Genomic DNA, 25,059 nt, shown 5'->3' with positions numbered 1-25,059 from the left:
AAAAGTAATCTTAGTGTTAGATTCAAATTTGAACCAATAATAATTAATCACCTATGATTTGTTGTAAAAATATTGTAGATGTAGCAACTCTCTTTCACAAATCTTTGAATTTTTACAACAAATAGATTGTTTATATTATCAATAAATTACAAATAAAATTCGATATCATATGAACTTATTTACAAATTTACACAATCCGATCTCAACTATAAATAAATATATTTTTAAACAACTAATATAATATAATATAATATATGATTATATTGAGCTTCATGTTGATGAGCATAAATACATTATTATGTTTGAGTTTAACTCGTTTAATAGTCAAGCTTAAACTTGAGCATGAACTTAACTTGTTTGCTAAACAAAGAAGCTTTCCAGCTACCACGAGCCGTTCATAAACTTAATTCATTTATGCTTTACACGAGAGCATACAGTGACTGCTTACTACTTTCTTTGAGTATAATGAACAAACACCAATTGATGATCAAAATTGATAAATAAATAAATATATATAAAATAAAATAAAAAAATAAAAACAATTCCAAGATTTTTTTTTCCCCAAACAGATACGACAACATCAACAATTGCAATTCCAGTTACGACGCTCCATTCCACATGATAATTGATAGATGTTTTAGCTTTCTTCCACAAATTTAATCCCCAACTGGAGTGCTGGAAACATTGCATGTAAATGGTATCAACAGTTTTACGAATTCTCATTCTAGATTGTGAATCTGTGATCTAGCTAAATCAACGATTCAACATGATAGGTTCTACAACACTATAGCTTTCTTGCACAAATTTAACCTCCAACTGGAGTTCTGGACACGAGTCCAATACATGGTTTTTTTTTTAAAGGTCACATGACTAACATTAAATGGATTAAAGCATCCTATTTTATTGGCCCAAAAAAAAAAAAAACAGTCCTAATCTTATCCAATAGCTGGACTAAATGTGAACACTTCATTCCTGACCCTAAACCCATCTTCCAGATTCACTCAAATATCAAACCACACCACCCCCCCCCATTCTATAAATGGCATAGAAACACAATAAAAATGCAACATAAAGATTACTTACCATTGCCGCTGCTCTACCCACAACTTCTCTGCACCTGCCATTTCATTTCCAAGTACCTTCTGTCGAGTCTTAGCCTTGAATTTGTAGGTGACATTTTTCCTAGATATATATATATATATATATAAAAGACAGAGCCTTGAATTTGTAGGTGACATTTTTCCTATATATATATATATATAAAAGACTTGTACTAGGCTTGACTAGGAGTGCTCCCTAGTTCGAGTCTTGCTACCTGCACTTTGAAAAGAATTTCCTGGGCCAGTGCTTTACCCCTTTGTGGGCCCACCCGACACGAACAGTAATTAGTCTCTGGTTGAAAACCTTGAGGAAACACTGTGGGAAACCAAAAAAAAAAAGACAGAAATAAATGTCCCAACAAATTAAGAAAAGAAGGGTGCAGGACAAACCAAAACAATCAACAAGAAAATTAAAGAATACAAAAGTAAAGGATAGAAGGAGTCAACACTTAGGGGTGGTTGGAGTCCACACTAGACCATGGAGACAATTTCAATAGAAATCTTTCTTCATCAAAATAATCTCCTTTTGATAGGAATACAATAGTTTGCTTATATAGGAATACTAAACCCTAATTCTAACTAGCATAGAAAACCCTAATTTCTTATTACAAATATAACCTTGCTTCTAAAATTAAAATACTAATAACCTAATAAACTACTAGGACCTCAAATAAAAATGTAATTGGACAATAAAAATACAATTGACTTACAAAATAAAATAATATCTAAAAAAGACTCAAATCCATTTCCATTCCTAGAAGAGTCTCCATTCACATGTACATGCTTACATCCCAACATCCAATAACATCCTAGAATGCCACAAATTCTATGAATGCTATCATGTCTTGCTTGAATAAGGAGCCTGCTGCACAAGAGTGAGTTGGAATCCAGTTGACCAAACACAATAAACAACTACAAGTTAGAGAAAGAACATCAGGAATAGCTACAAAATGCAACATTAGCAGTGAAAATTTCTCTCTTTGTTCAGCTTCTAATACAGAAAATACAAGACTCACAAAATTTTATACCCTCTGCTGTATTTTTAAACAGCAGAACCCTGATTATCAACTCTTTTCCTGCTGACAAACATTTTACAATAGGAAGTAACATAAACCATAGGATGCAGACAGATTTATAGGCCACCTTAGACAACCTACTCCCTCAAAGCAAGAAACAGAAGTATTTAGTCTTTAGAGAACCAAGCCTTTGGGTGTGGCGAATGCAAGCAGCTCCAACTTCTATCAAGGTTGTATTAAACACAGAAGATTACAACATGGAATAAGGTGTACTAGATTGTTACTAGTGAATCACATCACATCCACGGCAATTTGGGGTATATATTGTAAGGATTGTGATTTAATTCAAACATCCAATATTTGAGTCAAATGCAATCAAACGTAACCTAGCATTACTACATTTCTGCTTTGGTATCAAAGCTCTAGAATCCTAAGTTTTAGGGAACATGAAATGCAGTTGCCTCCCCTCAAGTTACTGATGATTCAAAATAATGCAGGAAAGTACACCAAGGATTGATGAACCTACAAACAATTTCCAACAATCACAGTACTTCATATCATAAACTTTTCCTATATTTTACAACAGGTTGTACTATTATGATGACCTAAATCACTGAACTTGTACTTTGATTATTAATCACAACCTAATACTAAAAACATTAATATGGAAATTACTCACAACCCAATACCAAACACATTAATATGGAAACTTACAGGCTTTCCATATTAATCACAACCCAATAACAACTAAAAAGGCTTTCCTCAACTCAGATCTCCAAGGATTACTAATGCACATTGCTTTTCAATGAGTGACCCAAAACAACAAAATTGTAATGAAGAAAATTTAATTCAACACCCACCAAAATCCATATAGAATTTAGCAAAAAAAAAAAAAAAAAATCATACATCATCAAAGTGCATTATTAGCATACANACCACCCCCCCCCCCCCCCCCAAAAAAAAAAAAAAAGACTCAGGCAATTCTTGTCATCTCGAATTTTCAAAAACCATATATTTTCTGCCATTTGTTTTCACATTCAACCCTTATTCTTAAGATGTTTGACAGAGTTTCAAATTACCTTACAAGATCTCAAACATCTAAAGTGAAAAGATTGCAGACTTTTCTTATTAAAAAAATTATTTAGTCAGCATAAAGAGACCTGCCATTTCATTTCCAAGTACCTTCTGTCGAGTCTTAGCCTTGAATTTGTAGGTGACATTTTTCCTAGATATATATATATATATATATAAAAGACAGAGCCTTGAATTTGTAGGTGACATTTTTCCTATATATATATATATATAAAAGACTTGTACTAGGCTTGACTAGGAGTGCTCCCTAGTTCGAGTCTTGCTACCTGCACTTTGAAAAGAATTTCCTGGGCCAGTGCTTTACCCCTTTGTGGGCCCACCCGACACGAACAGTAATTAGTCTCTGGTTGAAAACCTTGAGGAAACACTGTGGGAAACCAAAAAAAAAAAGACAGAAATAAATGTCCCAACAAATTAAGAAAAGAAGGGTGCAGGACAAACCAAAACAATCAACAAGAAAATTAAAGAATACAAAAGTAAAGGATAGAAGGAGTCAACACTTAGGGGTGGTTGGAGTCCACACTAGACCATGGAGACAATTTCAATAGAAATCTTTCTTCATCAAAATAATCTCCTTTTGATAGGAATACAATAGTTTGCTTATATAGGAATACTAAACCCTAATTCTAACTAGCATAGAAAACCCTAATTTCTTATTACAAATATAACCTTGCTTCTAAAATTAAAATACTAATAACCTAATAAACTACTAGGACCTCAAATAAAAATGTAATTGGACAATAAAAATACAATTGACTTACAAAATAAAATAATATCTAAAAAAGACTCAAATCCATTTCCATTCCTAGAAGAGTCTCCATTCACATGTACATGCTTACATCCCAACATCCAATAACATCCTAGAATGCCACAAATTCTATGAATGCTATCATGTCTTGCTTGAATAAGGAGCCTGCTGCACAAGAGTGAGTTGGAATCCAGTTGACCAAACACAATAAACAACTACAAGTTAGAGAAAGAACATCAGGAATAGCTACAAAATGCAACATTAGCAGTGAAAATTTCTCTCTTTGTTCAGCTTCTAATACAGAAAATACAAGACTCACAAAATTTTATACCCTCTGCTGTATTTTTAAACAGCAGAACCCTGATTATCAACTCTTTTCCTGCTGACAAACATTTTACAATAGGAAGTAACATAAACCATAGGATGCAGACAGATTTATAGGCCACCTTAGACAACCTACTCCCTCAAAGCAAGAAACAGAAGTATTTAGTCTTTAGAGAACCAAGCCTTTGGGTGTGGCGAATGCAAGCAGCTCCAACTTCTATCAAGGTTGTATTAAACACAGAAGATTACAACATGGAATAAGGTGTACTAGATTGTTACTAGTGAATCACATCACATCCACGGCAATTTGGGGTATATATTGTAAGGATTGTGATTTAATTCAAACATCCAATATTTGAGTCAAATGCAATCAAACGTAACCTAGCATTACTACATTTCTGCTTTGGTATCAAAGCTCTAGAATCCTAAGTTTTAGGGAACATGAAATGCAGTTGCCTCCCCTCAAGTTACTGATGATTCAAAATAATGCAGGAAAGTACACCAAGGATTGATGAACCTACAAACAATTTCCAACAATCACAGTACTTCATATCATAAACTTTTCCTATATTTTACAACAGGTTGTACTATTATGATGACCTAAATCACTGAACTTGTACTTTGATTATTAATCACAACCTAATACTAAAAACATTAATATGGAAATTACTCACAACCCAATACCAAACACATTAATATGGAAACTTACAGGCTTTCCATATTAATCACAACCCAATAACAACTAAAAAGGCTTTCCTCAACTCAGATCTCCAAGGATTACTAATGCACATTGCTTTTCAATGAGTGACCCAAAACAACAAAATTGTAATGAAGAAAATTTAATTCAACACCCACCAAAATCCATATAGAATTTAGCAAAAAAAAAAAAAAAAAATCATACATCATCAAAGTGCATTATTAGCATACAACAGATTGCACAAACTTGACACCAAATTGTTTTCCACATTTTTTTTAATTAATTTTTTACAACAAAAGAATACGAATAGCAAACACAACCTAGTATTTTTCATAAAGCAACAAGGAAATTGAAACCCCAAAAACCGTGGGATTTAGTGTACACAAGAAATAAAAAAATTCACAGACAAACTCTAATATGGGTTTCAATTGGAAGCTACAGCGATGGTGGGTTTGGGCTTGTTGGGTTCAGAGTCGGAGATGATGGGCTTGGAGAGCAAGAAAGGTCGGTCATGGGCCTCGTCGATTTCTTCTTCTTCGAGGTCGGTGGTGCCGAGGTTGATACAGGAGCAGCGTTCCAGTGAGGCGAAGAAGGCGGAGGCTACGTTGGAGCCTACCCAGTTGGCCGCACGATCTATCTTTTCGCACGATATGAAGCTGCAGTTTTTCTCCATCGACGGATCTTTTCTTCGTTTCTTTGATGATTTTGTTTTCAGAGAGAGAGAGGATAATAGTGTAAAGATAGGAGGAGATAGGATGTGAACGTAAATGTAACAGAACGTCGTCTTTGTCCGTTATATGGGCACTTGCCCGAAAATTGACGTTTTTTTTTTTTTTTTTTTTTTTTTTTTTTTTTTTTTTTTCTAAATGCATTGGAAGTAACAAAAATAATTTCTTCTCTCTAATTTTCTATTTTATCATTTGGGCTTTTTTATTTTTTATTTTTTAAAGGTAACAGGTAAAGGTAACAGAGCATTCAATACAAGGACCGCAGTCCTTTGAAGAAAGTTGGGCCATCCAAACAGGTGTATGTTGCTGTCAATAAATTTGACTAGGACTGTCTAGACTCAAGACACTGTTCTGTCTTGTATTTGCCCTCTCATATGGGGTAGATCTTACATCTACACAAACATAGGTTAAAGTTGACTTGGGTTTGAGGTTAACCCACCAATTGAATGGATAACCAGGTCACTCAAGTGAATGATAGTTGTTTTTTTTTTTTAGAGAGAGAGAGAGAGAGAGAGAGGACTGAATATTGAATTTGAAAATGAAAAGGAAAAAAAAAAAAGGATGGGAAGTGATTGAGTTTTGATCCAATCAATGAGTGAATGGCACCCAATCTCTAAATATGGCTGGATTGTTATGTTATTTTCAATTAGGTCGGTTTGGGCAAGGTGAGAAATCACCCAAATTGATACTCGAACCAAGAATCATTGGTTTCAAGTATCAAAGACCACAATCAATTGTCCCACCATTCAAAACCATCCACGAGTCTTCAAGTCAGATTGGATTGGATGGGCGAGTCTAGTAGGTCTTTGGATAGCCCTAACCCTAGGGATGTTAAAAAATCTCAACATTGCTTTATTCATCTTGCTTTGTGCTAATTTTTCTTGCTCCAAAGAGATGACAAGATGAGGACGAGTTTTGCTTGCCCAACCTCATCTCAACTATGTGTGTGTATATATATAATTATTTATATATAGAATTTAATTGCTATTACACAAATCTGATTTATAATATGTTTTTGTTGTACATATTCTATTACCATACTCCAAAACTTACTTTCTCTCCCATTTAGCACTCTCATAACCCCATTCCTAGTGACATCTCTACCAGAACTTGGCAAAGATCTCTTCATCTCTCTTAACAATTAATGGCTCAAATTTGTGCCATTATCGCCAAATCTGCAACCATAATTCACCCTTAATTGGTTTCAATTTCATTTGACCAGCTCCCGTGGACTTCCAAATGGTCAAGATAACGTTTTTATTTTATCAATAATGGCTTCCGTCCTCCCCTAGCCGACATGGTCATGTTGAATGATAGACTAAGCCTCAAATCAACTTGACTTGACTTGGACACCCCCTAAAAATGGAAAGTAATATTGTTGATTGATGTTCATAGTAGGTGATTTGTATCTTCATCAACTAAGCCACAAAGTTCCTAGAGATTATGATATATTGGAGCAACACTAACTACTTAATATAAGACACCGAGAAATAGCCTTAGAGAAAAATAGAGGATAGGCGTTGTGAAATTATTTTCTTCATGCCAAATAGCATTTTTGATATTTCAATGGAAACATTCGGATTCAAATCTTCCTCCCTACTTAAAAGTGTATAAAACATAATCCTTTCCAAATTATATTGACTAAGAAATTAACATTATCAGCTCCATTCCAAAATGATTATTGATGGATCCTGTGATATCAGTGGGCCGAAAGTCTTGCGTGTTGTTGATCTTGAGGTTGAGTCCTGAGAAAACAAACGTAAAATTAGAGGAGACTGGTGGAGGCCGGCCCAAAATCCTCCAATGCCAAAGTCAGTGACTTTTATAAGTTGAAAGAGAATATTTTTAGAGTTCTTTTTGTGAAGAATGTTTTTCATACCTCTGTTCTTCATTCACGAATGCTTATATAGTGTCCGTGGAGCAGTTACTCATTTAACAATCGTTCCTGTTATTGAGGAATTCAGGAAATTATAAGATAACTTCCATAACTGCCATGGAAGTTACCTCATCGAGACTTGTGCTCAACAATTAGCCAAGGGTTTGGTTCATAACGACGCGACCCATCCTTGGCTTTTGAAAGAGCTGAAGTCATCAAGAGCTTAAGGTTCAGCAACCTCGTCCGTCCATCACTAAGGACGGACGAGCTTTGCTTCAGGGATCAGCAGGGAAAGGGGAGGAGGGGCGAGTGTAAGAGGGACGAGTGTAAGAGCCACTCGTCCCCTTCTTTACATTTTGTCATGGACGGCCCATATGGACAAGATTAAACTAGACTCTTCCTTTACACCATCAATTGCCCCTTTGTCCATGGGTCGTCCAAGAAAATATAGTAACACAATTCTCAGGATGGACGAGCTCCTTTCCATAATTAGATGTGTCACGTGTCATAATTTCAATGGTGGCCAGTCTCGTCGATTCATTTTTTCAAGACGAAGACCACGTGTCATCATCTGATTGATTGCGTCGTTTCATATGCCCAGGTCAGCTATTTATAAATAGTGGAATGCATCTACTGCCCTTCACACTTCTGAGATTTTCTTTCTTTGACATTCATCATCTAGAGCCTCGTCTAGGAGTTTCCTCGCGTCCATAGTCTCTGTTTGTCCTAGAGCCAGGTATTCCCTCTTTCCTCGTCTTTTAGGTTTCTCCAAAAAAAAAAAATTTTCAAAAATGTCAAAAATAACTTTCTTCTCGTCTAGCAATAGTACAAAGAAAGCTATAGACGAATATTATGACGAGAGTAGTGATAGCTCTGGTAACACTAGTAATAGTAGTGAGGGAAACACCACGGACGAGGAATATGTCTCAGGAGTCCCTGGGCTTCCTATAGAAGTAGTACAAGAACAACTTAGAAAAGCCTTAGGGTCCCAGGCAAGCACCTCGTCCTTCATCCCTCCGTCTAGTCCCTCGGACGAGGCGGAGATAACTGTGTACAGTTGTGCTATAGATATCCCTTCCAAGACAGATGAGGAAAGACTAAACAATTTTAGGGAATGGTACCAAATCTCGGACGAATTTAATCCTAGATTGCCTGTCCGTGAAGAGTGGTGTTGTAACCCCCATTTTGGGATAGGTGTGTATGAGGCTTATCTTTTGGGGGGTCTTAGATTTCCTTTAAATGCTTTTACTAGAGAGTTATTAGTTAGGTTAGGTTTAGGAGTATGCCAATTTAACCCAAATGCATGGAGATTGATTATCTCTATGCAAATTTTGTGGAGGGAAGTGTTTGGAGGAGACTGTCCTCTTACCGTGGACGAGTTCCTCTACTGTTATAAAACCTCATAAATTCATCAATCCCCTGGCTTTTATCAATTCACAATCAGAGGTAGAGATTGTAGACTGGTGAAATCCTTGGCCTCGTCTGACAGAAAGTGGAAGATGGAGTTTTTCTTTGTCCCCTGCTTCTAGGCTGGGAATCCTATAGACGTTGGCCAGGATACATTTGGTCGTTATACTGGGGACCTAGGGAACCTTTGTCCTGAGTGTAAGTCCCTTAGCTTTCCCCCTCTTCCTTTTTATTTATTATTTTACTATTATTATTTTTTAATTTCTACTTGTTTCCTTACAGCTGTTGAACGACCTTCCTTGAACAAGTTGCATCGTGACCATGTCCACAGGGCTCATCCATACACAGATAGGGATTTTTCATTCCTTAGTTAATCTTAGACGACTTGCCAAGTGGGGATTAGGCCTTAACCCGTCCGAAGTAGCACTTGCACACGAAATTACTGTGAGAAAAAGTAAGTTTCAAACTCCAAACATTCCTTGCACCGTTTATTTTTTTTTATTTTTTTTTATTTTTTTTTATTTTTTATTTTTAGGAATGGCACCCATGAGAGGAAATAAAGGAAAAGAAGTAACTAGTGAAGGGGCTCATCTTGAGCCTGAATTTCAAGCTCGTCCATCAGCTGGAGATAAAAAGAAGACTTTGTCAAAAAACTTAGATTTGAAAAATCTTCCCAACTGACGAGGCAAGAAAACCAGGCATGGCTCGTCCCAAGTAGTCAAGCCTAATCCTCCTTCGTCCCATCAGCCTGCCAAAGTGTTCGATGTTGATTCGTCCACTCCTATTGAAACCACCCTGTCCAAGACTCCTCCGTCCAAAATGACTGTGTCAACCTCGTCTCAACCTTCCCAAAAGGTCCCTTCAAATATTATTGAAAATGAAGATCTGGCCTGGGAATGTTTCAAGAACGCCGTTTCTGACGAAGATATAAACGTTTGCTATGACATGTCCCTTAAAGACTTTGAACACTCTGGGGTTCATGATCTTTTCAAGGTAACATCTATACCTCGTCTTGACTAAAAATTTTCATTCTTCTTCTCTTTTTTTTTTTTCTTTTTTTTTTTTTTTTTTNGGATGAGGATACTTTGTTTTGCTTTTAGAAAAGCTTGACGTTAATTCTCCGCGTCCAGAGAATTTTCTTGTCTTGGGCTTTTCAGCCTTCTTTTGAGTTGGTTTAAACAAAAGTAGTATGGAAATCAGGAATTTACACAAACATTATGTACATAGAATAAATATTGTTCACAGACGAGGCACATGCTCATGAGGTAGTGTCTTCTTAAAAGTTAAAAAAATACAAGAAAATTCTTAATTTTGTCCATAACCACATCATAATAGTAATAAAATAACATCATAAAATAATACTAAAGATATGTAGATAAACAAGCTCCTTATATGGTTAAGCAAGCTCGTCCAGGGTAACCCTTGTCCAGGTGGGCACTACTAGTAATACCTCCTCAAGTGTTCAACATTCCAAAGATGTTCCAGTTTCCTCCCGTCTAGGGCCTCCAAGTAGTAGGATCCTTGTCTCTTCCAGTTGATAACCCTGTAGGGTCCCTCCCAATTAGGTCCCAATTTCCTATGAGTTGGGTTCTTAGTGGCTAGAGAAACTCTCTTCAGGACGAGATCGCCTATGTTGAATCGTCTTGGCTTCACCATTACATCATACTGCCTAGCCATGAGGTTCTTATACCTTGCCATCCTTTGTTCTGCATCCGTCCTTACCTCATCTATCAAATTGAGGTTTACACAGAGTTGTTTCTCGTTCTCTTTATCTTGATACATCGTCACCCTGTGGTTGGCCATGTGCACTTCCGCAGGTATAATTGCTTCACTCCCATAGGCTAACTTGAAAGGAGTTTCCCTTATAGGGGTTCTCACCGTCGTTCTGTATGCCCAAAGGACACTAGGTAGCTCATCTGGCCATCCTCCCTTTGCCCACTCAAACCGAGTCTTGATGATTTTCAACAAGGATCGGTTTGCAACCTCTGCTTGACCATTGGCTTGAGGGTGGGCGGGGGAGGAATAATGATTTTGGATTCCAAAGTGTTCACAGAAATCTCTAAAAAGGGCATTGTCAAATTGTCGTCCGTTATCAGATACCAACACTTTGGGCACCCCAAACCTGCATAGGATGTTTTTCCAGACAAAGTTCTTCACATTCTGCTGTGTAATATTCGCTAAGGGTTTTGCTTCCATCCACTTGGTGAAGTAGTTTATCCCTACCACCAAGAATTTCATCTATCTGGTTCCAAGAGGAAAAGGACTTAAGATATCTAGGCCCCATTGAGCAAATGGCCACGGGGCCGTTATCAGGGTGAGATACTCTGATGATTGTTTGGGGATATTACTGAATCGTTGGCATTGATCACATACTTTGACATAAGCTTTTGCGTCAGCTTGAATAGTTGGCCAATAGTACCCTGCACGGACGATTTTATGGATGAGTGATTTGGCTCCTGAATGATTTATGCAGGCTCCTTCATGAACTTCCCTTATTACATAGTTCGCCTCGTCCGGAGCTAGACACTTGAGATAAGGTTGAGAGAAACCTTTTTTGTACGTCCATGAGGACATACCTGGTTGCTTTAACCTTGAGTTTTCTGGCTTCATCTTTCCTTTTTGGAAGCTTTCCGTCCTTTAAGTACGATACTATTGGGGTCATCCAATTTTCTTCATTCTCTATTTGCTGCACTTCGGGAAGATCTATACTTGGGATGTACTGTACTTCATCAAACTCATCCATGGCTATAATCGTTGAGGCTTCCTTCGCTAATGTGTCTGCTTCCACGTTTTCCTCCCTTGGGACTTGAACAAAGTTAGCTTCTTTGAATTTCTTCACTAACCGCAACACTTTTTCTAAGTATTTCTTCATTCGTTCTTCCTTTGCCTCATACATCCCATTTATTTGACCCATGACCAACTAAGAATCTCCTAGGATGAGTATTGACATTGCTTCCACAGATTTAGCCAGCTTCAACTCTTTAAGGAGGGCTTCATATTCAACTTCATTGTTGGTTGTTTGGTATTGCAGACGGACTTTATGCTTCAACTTATCTTCTTCAGGGGATTGCAAAACCACTCCAATTCCTCCTGCATGTTGTGTGGACGAACCATCCACATGGACGACCCATTTTTTACCGTCTTCCATTCCTTCTATATCATTGCAGCTTGGTGTGAACTCCGCAATAAAGTTTGCTAAGGCCTGAGCCTTTATAGCATGCCTTGGTTGGTATCGGATGTCAAACCCACTGAGTTCGACGACCCACTGGATTAACTATCCTGCGGCTTCCAATTTGTTCATGGCTTTCTTAAGTGGATGGTCTGTCATGACATTAATTACATGGGCTTGGAAGTAGTGCCTTAGCTTCCTGGAAGCCGTGATAAGTGCAAAAGCTAGCTTTTCTATTAGTCGATATCATCCTTCCGCTCCCCTTAATGCTTTGCTAGTATAGTATACTGGCTTTTGTACTTTTCCTTCCTCTCTTATTAATGCTGAGCTCACGGCATATGGGGTCACTACCAGGTATAAAAATAATTCTTCTCCCATCACAGACGGACTCAGCAACGGAGCTATAACGAGGTACGTCTTCAAGTCTTGGAAGGCTCTTTGACATTCGTACATCCACTCAAATGCTTTCCTTAGAATCTTAAAAAATAGTAAACACTTGTCAGTAGCTTTAGAAACAAACCTGTTAAGGGCAACAACTCGCCCAGTAAGAGACTGGACTTCTTTGATACTCTACGGAGGCTTCATATCCAAAATTGCTTTAATCTTTTCCAGGTTTGCCTCGATCCCTTTATGCAAAACCATAAATCCAAGAAAATTTCCTGACGCTACCCCGAAAGCACACTTGGTGGGATTCAACTTCATATTGTACTGCCTGAGTGTATTAAAGGTCTCCTGCAGGTCGTCCAGATGCTTTCCCTTGTCTAGGCTTTTCACCAGCATGTCATCCACATAGACTTCTATGTTTCATCCAATTTGAGGACGAAACATGTGATTGACCAGTTTGGTATGTTGCTCCAGCATTTTTCAAATCAAAGGGCATTACTTCATAACAAAACAAGCCTTGACTAGTAACAAAAGATGTCTTCTTCTGGTTGGCCTCGTCCATCCTTATTTGGTTGTATCTTGAGAAAGCATCCATAAAATTAAGTAATTTATGGCCTGCAGTGGAATCCACTAGTTGATCAATGCGCAGCAATGGATAGCTGTCCTTGGGGCAAGCCCTGTTTAGATCAGTAAAATCTACACACATCCTTCACTTGTCGTTCGCCTTTTTGACCATTACTACATTGGCCAGCCAATCTGGATAGTATACTTCTCGTATAAACTTTGCTGCCATCAACTTCTGAACCTCGTCTTTAACAGCATTACTCTCTCAGGGGCAAACACCCTTTTCTTTTGTCGCACTGGCTTGGAGGAAGGACATACGTTTAGACGGTGAGTGATGACACTAGGATCTATGCCTGGCATATCCTCATGACTCTAAGCGAATACATCAGTGTTTTTCTTCAAAAACTGGACAATGTCCTTCTTAATCTTCTCTTCTAGATCTGCCCCAATCTTGGTACACCTCTCAGGATTACTCTCATTTAAAGAAATATCTTCTAACACTTCAATGGGTTCAGCCACAATTCTCCTTTCTTCAATGCTCATCATCTGTTGTTGCTCGTCCATGGCGAGCATGGCCAAATAACACACCCTTGCTGCCAACTGCTCTCCTTGCACTTGTCCTACCCCGTGCTCCATAGGGAATTTAACTGACAGGTGGTAAGTGGATGTGACTACTTTCCAACTATTTAAAGTTGGTCTTCCAATTATAGCATTGTAAGAGGATGAGCAATCTACCACAAGGAAATTTACATCTTTGGTTACCTGCTGCGGATATTCCCCCACTACCACTGGCAACGTAACAGTGCCAACAGGCTGTACCGTCATTCTTTCGAAACCCACTAGAGGCGAGTGTACTAGACGGAGTTGGTCTCGTCCAACCCTCATTTGCTGAAAAGTTGGATAATACAGAATATCTGCTGAGCTTCCATTGTCTATCAATACTCTTCTGGTTGTATAATTAGCAATAACCAAGGTGATGACAATAGCATCGTCATAAGGGTGATGAATTCTTTCTGCATCCTCATCCGTAAAAGTGATCACCTGTTCGTCTATGTTTCCCGTACTGGTAAATTGTCCAGAGAGTTGAACATTCTGAACTACCTTCAGGTATGTCCTTCTTGACTTAGACGACTAAGCTGTTGAACCTCCTATAATTACTCTTATTTCTCTAAGTGGAGGTCGCGACGACTCTTCTACTTTCCCTTTCAACTTCTCGTCTTTGTGATCTCGTCCAAGGAAATTTCTCAATTTCCCTTGTCTAATGAGATTCTCAATTTGCTGTTTTAAATCGAAACATTATCTGTGTCTGTTGATTCCGCACGTATACTTTTGATTCCGCACTAGACCTGCCTTCTTATTGTCTCGGTCTTTCCTATCTTCTGTTTGTCCCTTCTTTGGACAAGGACCTTGTTCGAAGTGGTGCTGAGCATTCGCTTCCATTCTTTTCCTCTTCTTGGCAATAATTGCGTCTTCTGCATTCATGAAGTTCTGGGCCGAATGGATGAGTTTAGCCATAGTCTGGGGCTCTTGTTCATAAAGCTTGTGAATGAATAGATCAAAATTGATCCCATTATGGACGGCTGCTAACAGTAGCTTATCATCCATCTCATTTACCGCCAAGGCTTCTCTATTAAACCAAGTAATGAAGGACCGCAAGCTCTCATTTTCTCCTTGTTCTATGGTTAATAGGCTAGACGAGGAACGTTTGTGCCTTTGTCCTCCAATGAAATTATTAACAAATAACTTGCTTAACTCTTCAAAGGTACTTACCGAATTTGGGGGTATCTCACTGAACCACACTCGCGCGGGCCCTTTGAGGGTAGTGGGGAAGGCTCTACACATTATCTCATCTACAACCCCTTGAAGATGCATAGTAGTCTTAAAGGTAGCAATATGGTCAAAGGGGTCATGCATCCCATCATATGAGTCTAAAGAAGGCATCTTAAACTTTGGTGGCAAGGGATGGCCATTGATGGACGCCGTAAAGGGAGAATCAGTTCTGTGAACTAAATCTTCTACAGGATTGGTCCTCCTCATGTTCCCCCTCATCTCGTCCATAACCTTCCTCATCTGGTCCATTTCCCTCTCCAAATGTGGCACCCATCTTGGTGCAGTACCCCTTGATTGGCTTTCTGGCTTTGCATTTCTTCCATCTCCTTGGCTCTGTCCATGCTCTTCTCCATAGGCCTCATACTGTTGCCTTCTTAGATTAATTTCTCTTCTCAATTCCTAGTTTTGACGAGTTAATTCTGCCATGGCTGTGGCCATCGACTGCACATGTTGAACAAAAGATGGTTGCATGATAGGCGCCGATTGGTGGCTGCGACGGGGATTACTGGAAGCGTCTCTACTCTCTTGAGGGCCTGGACTAGTAGCCCTTGATCTTGTCCGAACCATTTCAACCCTTTATTCGAGAAAGAAATTGCAGAACTGAACAAATAAAGTTCGAGCGTGACAAATATTCTTTCCCACAGACGGCGCCAACTGATAATTCCTCAGAAATCAGTGGGCTGAAACTCTAGGGCGCTAACGATCAAGAGGGTGTTGACGAATATTGAAAAAACAAAGAAAGAAATCAGAGGAGACCGGTGAAGGCCGGCCAAAAAACCTCTGTTGGCAAAGTCAATATTTTGTGTAATTCCAAGTATGTTGGAAAAAAGAACTGGATCCCTTTACCTTCTCGTAGAATGCTTATATAGTCTGTATAAGCGGTTATTTCTTTTATGTAATTTCCCCCGTTGTTGCGGAGTCCAGAAAGCTTGGAGATAACTTCCATAACTGCCATCGAAGTTATATTGCTTGGCTCTGTTTTCTTTAACCGTTGCTGGCAACGGTTCGTAGTGAAGAGTCATGATCTTACCCAGGACGTCATTGTTCAAGACGTGCTCTCCAGGACGAGATTGACCAGGACTCTACTAGGACGATCTCTTCCTGGACGAGCATTTTAACGGGCGTGCTCTGTTATGTGGACGAGCTTAATGGACGAACTTGGAGAGTTATTGTCCCATCATGCTATGCAATGCAGAGTTTGAGAAAGAGGTGACATTCAGGTAATACTTATTGTGTGGACAAATAAAAGGCTTAGTTCTCAAAGATCCAATATTCTTAGTCCCTAATTGGAATAAAACTATGAGGAGGGGGAGGAGGGTCGGACGTTCCCTTGCTAGGCCCGGATGGAAGATAGTGGCCATTATTGGGCAAAACATGAGGAGGGGGAGGAGGGTTGGATGTTCCCTTGCTAGGCCCAAATGGAAGATAGTGGCCATTATTGGGCAAAGCATAAGGAAGGGAAGGAGGGTCAGACGTTCCCTTCCTAGGCCCAGATAGAGGACAGTAGCCATTATTAGGAAAACCATGAGAAGGGGGAAGAGGGTCGGATGTTCCCTTGCTAGGCCCAGATGGAGGATAGTGGCCATTATTAGGCAAACCATGAGGAAGGGGATGAGGTTTGGACATTCCTTTGCTAGGCCCAGATGGAGGATAGTGGCCATTATTGGGCAAACCACGAGGAAGAGGAGGAGGAGAAGGGTCAGACGTTCCCTTGCTAGGCTCAGATGGAGGATAATGGCCTTTTTGGGCAAACCCTGAAGAGGTGGAGAAGAGTCATACATTCCCTTGCTAGGCCCAAATGGAGGAACATGACCATTTTTAGGCGAAATCTCAAAATTGATCCTCCCAAAATCTATATTCTCAAACATTGATGGAACAAATATAGTGTTGTATATATAGGTATATACAAGGATAGGTTGTAATAATGATGGTTGAGTTTGGAGAATATGGTTTCATAAAGTGAAAATTCAAGTTTTGGAATTTTCTAAGTGAAAATTTGAAATCTGAATTTTCTAGAATTTTCTGGTGACTATTAAGAAAGATTGAAGAGGTTTCAATTTTTGTTAACCACTTTATGAAAAAGTAACTAACTCTCCACACGTGCCTTTTCATGAAACGTAACGAGGTTTCAATCTTTGTTAACCGTTTTATGAAAAAGTAACTAACTCTCCATACATGCGTTTTCATGAAACATAACGAGGTTTCATGAAATAACTAACTCTCCATATATGCCTTTTCATGAAACATAATGAGGTTTCATGAAATAACTAACTCTCCATATGTGTCTTTTCATAAAACATAATCCTATGGGTATAAATAGAGGCTTATGTTCTCTTGAAAAACTAATTTTTCACAATTTCAAAGTTGGAGAGAAACAAAAGAAACACAAGAAATCCTGTGGTCATTCTATAGAATTTCTATCTGTAGAATCCAACACCTTGGTTGTATCTTGGAGACAAATTTGCGATAACCCTTTAGCAACAAAAGTGTGGGGGGCAAATATTGTCTACGGAAAATGATATAGTGCCTCCAAGTTATCTACTTTCCTTTTGTCTTTTCTTTTAATCTTGTTCTTCCATTATTACTCTGTGTAATAATCCTAACAATCTTAGACAATATTTCCTACGATGGAAGGAGTAAGTGATGTTTCAGCATTAAAGATGTTGAATCATGAGTTGGTGAAATTGGATCGCTTTGATGGAACTAATTTCTCTCGATGGAAAGATAAGATGAAATTCCTACTTACTGCACTAAAACTTTTCTATGTCTTGGACCCGAATTAGATGCCTTTTCCTCCTGCGAGTGATGAAGATACTGATGAGATTAAGGCACAAAGAAAGAAACGGGAGGAAGATGAATTGATATGCAGAGGGCACATTCTCAATACTCTTTCGGATCGTCTCTATGATCTCTACACATCAATGAAATCACCGAAAGAGATTTGGAATGCTTTGGAATCAAAGTACAAAACTGAGAAAATAGGTACAAATAATTTTATTATTCAGAAGTATTTTGATTATAAAATGCTTGATAATGTCTCAGTTTTAGATCGAGTGCATGAGTTACAGATTTTGGTCAATAAACTCCGTGATTTATTAATCAATATTCCTGAATCATTCAAAGTGGGTGCAATCATTGCGAAACTCCCACCAAATTGGAATAATTTTAGGAAGAAGCTTCTGCATATGTCAGATGATCTCACTTTAGAACAATTCGGACAACATCTTTGAATTGAAGAGGAAAGTCGGGTTAGAGATGTAACTAACACCTATTCTAAAGTGAATGTGAACAATGTTCAAAGTAGGAGTTCGACTAAGACCAATAAGCACTTGAAAGTGAACAAAAGTGGGAGTAGTTTCAAAAAGAACAATTCCAAGAATCCCAAAAAGGACAAGAAGAATCGAGCATGTTTCCATTGGGGAAAGAAAGGCCATTACATTCGCAAATGTAAACTCTTAAAGAACAAGAAAAAGGATGAAGAAGGCAATGCCATTGAAACAAATGTCATTGAGGATATTGTTGCTATGGTAAGTGGCATACATATTGATATGATCACTGAAATTCATATGGCTATGATTGCAAATCCTTTTGATTGGTGGTTCGATTTTTTGTTTTTTTTTTTTTTTTTTATATCTCCTCGCACACTTCGGTATTACCTTTTTTTTCTTTCTAATATCCCCAATCCCAACAATCACTGATATGGCGAATTTGCATGAAATGAAAGTAGAATAAATGCCTATCAAAAAAAAAAAAAAAAAAAAAAAAAAGTAGAATAAATGACGATAAAAGTCATGATCTATCTTTTCTTAATAACATGACGAACATCTAGCGAGTGAAAGAAGACAAAATTGATGAAACGGCTGATTTGTAGCCATTGCGCAAGTGACTATGACATTTGACATTTCACAAGTGGGGTGTGAGATGTTTAAGCACTGGAGTCTTAACTTCCTAAAGTCCTACCCAACAACAAACGCCATGATGATAATTACTGCTAACGAATTTTTGGTTAGGAAAGGAGGACTCGGGCCTAATTCAAAGCACAAAGTAATGCTCATCAATCGTATTGGTAACAGTTTGTATTTGCAATGCATCAAGCAATGATATACACTTTTAACAGTTTGTTTTAAAAGTACTTTTCAATTGTAGAAAATAATATCTCATCCAAAAACTTGGGGAAAACATATTCGGTTCTAGGCCAGATACTAACACTAACTGAATCTAGAAAATTTCTAAATGAAACCTAGTCAAACGCGAACATTAAGGAGTTATTCTACCAGCTATTTATTGTTTGATTAACTAACTAGCCAACTCCTTCAAACTTCTTAGGCTAGATTTAGACAATCTGCAGACTAACTAAATATCGGCCAGCATGTGACACCAAGTTAATGTCAATTGTCAACAACAGACAGCCTCCTGTTAGCCACAAAAATCATGAAGTACTAGCAATTATGCCATAAATCTCCTACAACTCTGTTAGTTCAAAATGATCTTAAATTATGCTTATATTCAAAGCGATTCGTTTGGATTCAGGAGGCATAAGAAATGGCCTAATAGGATTAACAGAGCATGGAACATTGTTGTGCACTTCGAAGGCAAGAAGTTAAGTTGTACAGAGCTAAGGAAACTAACTGATTTTAGCCTGAAAATCCATTGCAGACATTCCCCAATCCAAAACAGAAAACCAAAAAAGAAAGAAAGAAGAAAATTAATCTGGTCATTCCTTCTTCACATGCAAAATCTATGGCCATCTGAAACATAAATGATTCCAAAACAAATTCAAGAATTATCCACTAGTACTCAACTTTGAGTCATACCTCACAAATATGATGCATACAAAAGGACAAAGTTTTGCTCCAAGCCTCCAACCAATTACATGTTGATCTATAAACCATTCATGTGTATTATTTAAACAAGTCACATAACTCATTAAACAGGCATGTATGTGTTGAAGGAATTTTTCTCAAAACCAGTTTGGACTTTGGAGATTAACTTTCCTTAAAAAATAGGTAGATCTTCTAATTGCATACTACATCTGTATTGGACGATCATGAATTTTTCTAAATCATCTGGAATATTATATACAGATATGTTAGATTTTGTCAAAATTCTAAATAGCAAGACAAAAGTTCTGATTGCAGAATCCAGTTTAATGGTCTACAACCTACAAGGTGCCTGATTTTAGGGCCCAAAACTGAGTCATATTTTAGATATATTTGTCCAAAAAATAGAGAATGGAATGTATCTAAGAAAAATAAAGGCCATATTAATTTGAAGTATTAATTTAAATTATGGTATCAATTCACATCCAATGTCATAATCGTGGATATTCACATATTGGGGTTCAGCAGTATCAAGCACACATTCTGACATTCTCTGAACAAGTAAAGAGCAATATCTTTGTTCCTATATCATAAGTATGTTTAGTTAGCTAAAGGTTTAAGAAAAGGCTTGGACATAATTTATTTAGCTAAGATTTAGAGAAAAGGATTGGGTATAATTTTCGTAACTTTTTTTATTCCTCCTTTAATACCCAAATTATTAAATCAACAGAAAAAGAACAAAGCATTTCTACCCAAAGAATGAAACTTTAAGATCATATCCAACAAGTAATAGCAACTAATCAAGAAAACTATTTCCAATTTTCAGCAAATGGACAGTTTCAGCCACCATTCACAAAAAATAGAAGATAATGGGGATTCTGAGATACTATCCACCCATAACTAAAGTTATACATTTGTGATAACCGTATACCTGTTATTGCAATTCAACCTCAATCTCATCTCTATGGTGGAAATGAAGCAGAGCGCGTAAGCCTTGGATTGGCTATCCTCTTATCCTCTTCAAGAGAGATCATAACGAGATTGGAAGGGTTCTCAATCATCATTTTAGCAATCAGGTAGCCAGAAATGCTCCATGTCTGGTACTTCCTGGCTTGTTTTCCAATGTAACGCCCAGTCTTACCATCATAATACTCTGGCCAGCCATCCTTGGAAAGCCGTTGCTCTACCAGATCAATTGCCCGCTTTGCGATTTGAGGCCTTCCAGTCTTGATGCATGCTGCTGTAAGTAGCCACAGCAGAACTACAAAAACATTCCCGACCACCAAATCAGCACAAAGCTTGTTACACAATATGAATAGATATTTCTTGTTTATCAAAATGCAGTTTATTTCTTAGCTGATGGTTTCTAAATTGATGCGTTGTCTTTGAAAGGCCTAAACGACAAGGAAACACTGCCTCCAAAGTGTTAAGAAGTTAAATGCCATATATCTAAACCAAAGAGGCCAGACATATCAAACGCCGTTTTAAGTCGCAACAAGGAAACATTCATTGAAGATTGTTATGAGTAGTTGATTACATAAAATCCATTCATGATGTTTATTTACTAGAAAGACTACAAAGTAACACAGCATGAGATCAGAATCTAAGATACAGTAAGGTTCCAAAGTGTTGGTTTATCTGAAACATTATTTTTAAATAACATAAATACCAAGCAGCAATGCAATTTACATTCTGAGCTTTGTGTTCACGATTTTCACCTGGCCAAGAGCCACCATTATGGTAACTCCACCGTGTATTCTTTGGATCAAAACCAGTCACAGTCCTCCAGTCATGTCCCTCCAGTGCTGGGTAAACAATCTTCAAAGGCATCTCCCCAACCAAGTCCTCCCAGCGCTCCTCAACAAGATCCATTATCGCTGTAGCCTGTGCACCTGTGGCTAGACAGCTCAATATGGCGATGCAATTCCCAAGTAAGAACCATCGGAAGTCCATGCGAGCTGGGCTGACATTGCCAATCAAATACCCTCCTCTCAAGGGCATGAAATCAAACACCCAATCAGGGATAGACTCTGGGATGACATTAAATTTATTGACAGCAGTGTGGGAGTACTCCTCAGTTTTGTACCGGTATATTTTATTTAACTGCGTAAAGTCGAGCCAGTAGTACTGCTGTATGTGAAAGCTGAGAGCTGTGATCCGCTTATCAATTCGCTCAATCAATTCCTTACCACCACGCTCTGGTTTCAGCATCTGCCTTGCACATCTTAGTGCAAAATAAAAGAGGGCTTGGATCTCAATTGGATATCCATATATTCCCTGTTTCAAAGGCATTTCAAAGTGTTGTCATTCAAAGTGACTGAAAATGTAAAACCCATATATTGAATGGGGTCCTAGGAAGGCTAGAACCAAGCACAAGAACATCCTCTGGTGCCAGTGTCACTTCTCTTGGAACCCAAACTATTGCTACCACTAACTGCTGAACATCAACTTAGAGAAATGTACACAACCAGTTAGGCCCAAACGTGAAAGATAGAAATCTATGATATCATTGCTTCTCAGCCATATCGAGTGAACTGTCAAAACTCACCATTCACAGATGGTGAAAAATTGACTAGATATGATAACTTTATTAGCATCAAATTGTTTTAATTGATACTAAAAAACCTATCATACAAATACTACTCTGGAAACTATTGAAAATGATTGGAAAACAAAAGACTCACCATCCTCCTGTCAATCATGCTACACCCATCTGCACATAGAAGTGTTGGGAAAGTGTCAAAGCCGTCCGAGAGGCAAAGATTGAGTATTAATTTCATTCCCCTCTGTACCTCAGGAAGCTCCGCCAGTGCGTAATCACGTGTACACTTGGTATATGATCTTAAAAGTATAATCCACCAGAACCCAGAATCAAGTGGTGCAACTCTTCCAATTGCACTCCCACCAAAATCCGCAATCAAAGTTTCCTTCAGACGGTGTGAGTCAAAGAGAACTTTAAAACTTGCAGGCATGACACCTTCTCCAAGAGTAAAGTTGTCAATCCTCTTCTCCCAACCTTGGAGGTGGAGGGTCTTTAAAAGGAAATTTTTTACAATTTCAGGTTCTGGGGGGTCTTTCATCAGGCAGGCCAAGCCACTAGGAAAAAAATCTCTCACGAAAACCTGCAAGCAAGTTCAGATGACTAATATTTTTTGGGCCAACTGGAGGTAGGCAAATCAGGGATTGTTAGTGTTACTGAAACACTTTGTACGTACAACAGTCTAAGCATTATAAATGCGATCTAATTGGGCCATTAGGATAATACAACTGCAGTAGATGCAAAGTGTCGTGTAGAAGACACAATGATAGACCAAGTGATCATCCAAGATGGGTCTAGGCACCTTGTCACTCTCATTCCATTATTAATGGTAACAGAGAAGTAGTGAAAAAGCTTCTCAAAGTCATTAGAGTCTGATTTATAGGTTCTCCAAAAAAGAGTTCATTGAACAGTCCATATATTCAAATAATTTTTATCAGCAAACAAATTAAGTTGTAAATTAACATATTTGATCCACTACAAATGAACCACGTCAGAATTGTGGCACAAATGTCATGTCCCTAAATCTTCTGTTCCAAAAATTGGGTTGCATTCATTCACTAATGCTCAGTCAGATATTACTCTATTAGCCAATTACAAAAGTGCAGATATCATAAATCATCATATCAAGAACAATACACACCTAATTAATAATAATAATAATAATACTATCACTTAGAAACAGAGGAAACTACTGCATTGCATAGTTTTTTTTTTTTTACATAAAATCAAGATAATGCTTCAAATTCTCAAGAAACTCCAAGAAAAGAAGTATTTATCGTACCTGATTGTAGTTCAAAGTCTCAGCGCTTGGATCCATAGCTGCGAGTGTTCCGACCTCCTTTCCTTTATAGTAGACGTAAGACTTTTTGAGCAGCTCCCAAGCCTCTTCCACCATGGCATTGCTCTCTCCATTACCACCAGCACCGTTGGATCTGAACATCGGTGAATTGTCTATCTGATCAAAGCTCTCAAGGCTCATGCCAACACTCGGACACGACTTCAGCGTCATGAGCTTCGGCATGCTTGGAATCTCTGACACTGACACAGACACGTTCTCATTGCACTTCATCCTCACACTCTTCTTTGGCTTCGGTGTCGGAGCCTCTCCTTTCTCCGAAGAATCCGATGGTTTTTCCAGAGACTCCTCTTCTTCTTTTGACTCCAAGCTTCCTTCGGAAATTGAAATTAGAGATTTCTCTTCGGATTCTTTCTGTTTCTCTTTTGATTCCAAGCTTCCTTTCTCTGAAATTAGAGATATCTCTTCAGATTTTGGACTTGCATTTTTCGATGAGCCAGAAGGTTTGTCCAAATATAGATAAATCTCTATATAATCTGGCGATTTCTCGATCGCTTTTGAACCTTCCTTATTCAGAGGATCTGAATCATTCTCAGGCGAGCTTGACTCATTTTCAGTTGCCGAAACCGAACTTTCCTTGTATTGAAGATCGAGCAACCATTCCGCGACCTCAGCTTCTCGGACCGAGAGCTCGTTCGCTCCGGCTGGTGACTCTGCTTGCAAAATTTCCGACGAGGTTCCAAAGAGAATTCCGATTTCGGAGTCATCGCTTGGCTCATCGTTTTTCAAAAGAGCGAAAAGTTGAGCGAGAGTCGGAGCCATTCTAGCCATTTTAGAGAGAAAAAATAGAGAGTTTTTAGAGTTCAGGAACAGGAAGCGAAAAAATCTAGATAAACAGTGAAATACGATAGATTCTTGAGAGAGAGAGAGAGAGAGAGAGAGAGAGTGTGTACGTACAGTACAGTTTACAGAGAAATTGGCTGCAGAGAGAGGGAGAGAGAGAGAGGTTGTTATATAAATGCTGGTTTGTTTTCAGTTTCAGTTTCAGTTTCAGTTTTGGCGGTTAGACTCTTAAGACTCTGAGCTTTGCACTTGAGTGAATAAATGGGGCTTACTTTTTGCAAATATTTACGAAGATGCCATTAGGGTGCGCGGGATGCTAAGAATTACTGTTGGGCGACCGTTATGCTTTCAGATTTAATTAACTAATAGTAATTTTCTAAAAAAACTAGATAATATTCATAAAATAATGTTACAGATTACAACCCTTCAAAATACATGTTGAAAAACACAATTAAATGCTCTAAAATTGTGGGTTTTAGTCAGTTCAACTAATAAAATTTTTTATGGTTAAATTACAGATTTGGGTCTGCCTATACCAAAAATAGATTGGTATCTTAGTCTAATAATAAAAAACTATCATCAGGAGCAAATGCCATAGGTTAAAACTCTCTTTTTTTTAAAAAAA

At 38.1% G+C, this 25,059-nt stretch overlaps 2 protein-coding genes and 1 long non-coding RNA gene across 3 annotated transcripts; all 3 read right to left on the bottom strand.

Moving 5' to 3' along the window:
- Positions 1 to 484: 484 nt before the first annotated feature.
- Positions 485 to 3,035, bottom strand: LOC136070538 (uncharacterized). Its single transcript, XR_010631761.1, has 2 exons — positions 1,084 to 3,035; positions 485 to 675 (listed from the first exon to the last, which is right to left on the bottom strand). It is a non-coding gene; the product is annotated as an uncharacterized LOC136070538 (long non-coding RNA).
- A 13,175-nt stretch (positions 3,036 to 16,210) lies between these two features.
- LOC136070542 (protein TRACHEARY ELEMENT DIFFERENTIATION-RELATED 7A-like) lies at positions 16,211 to 17,214 on the bottom strand. Its single transcript, XM_065780603.1, has 2 exons — positions 17,208 to 17,214; positions 16,211 to 16,689 (listed from the first exon to the last, which is right to left on the bottom strand). Exons 1-2 carry the CDS (start codon positions 17,212 to 17,214, stop codon positions 16,211 to 16,213), a joined length of 486 nt encoding a protein of 161 aa, XP_065636675.1.
- A 3,317-nt stretch (positions 17,215 to 20,531) lies between these two features.
- LOC111989540 (probable alkaline/neutral invertase F) lies at positions 20,532 to 24,413 on the bottom strand. The gene is made up of 4 exons (XM_024021334.2): positions 23,577 to 24,413; positions 22,440 to 22,877; positions 21,474 to 22,032; positions 20,532 to 21,016 (listed from the first exon to the last, which is right to left on the bottom strand). Exons 1-4 carry the CDS (start codon positions 24,411 to 24,413, stop codon positions 20,718 to 20,720), a joined length of 2,133 nt encoding a protein of 710 aa, XP_023877102.2. The 3' UTR covers positions 20,532 to 20,717.
- Between the last annotated feature and the right edge of the window lie 646 nt (positions 24,414 to 25,059).

This window comes from Quercus suber, unplaced genomic scaffold (assembly GCF_002906115.3).
Source record: "Quercus suber isolate HL8 unplaced genomic scaffold, Cork oak 2.0 scaffold_240, whole genome shotgun sequence".
Classification (NCBI taxonomy): Eukaryota; Viridiplantae; Streptophyta; class Magnoliopsida; order Fagales; family Fagaceae; genus Quercus; species Quercus suber.
This window is presented reverse-complemented; position numbering and strand designations above follow the sequence as displayed.

Coding starts and splice junctions, on each gene's coding strand:
- LOC111989540 (XM_024021334.2), bottom strand. CDS start 24,413: ATGGCTCCGACTCTCGCTCAACTTTTCGCTCTTTTGAAAAACGATGAG. Junction 22,033..22,439: donor GCATGATTGACAGGAGGATG/GTGAGTCTTTTG, acceptor CCTTTGAAACAG/GGAATATATGGATATCCAAT. Junction 21,017..21,473: donor TAATGGTGGCTCTTGGCCAG/GTGAAAATCGTG, acceptor ATGTTTTTGTAG/TTCTGCTGTGGCTACTTACA.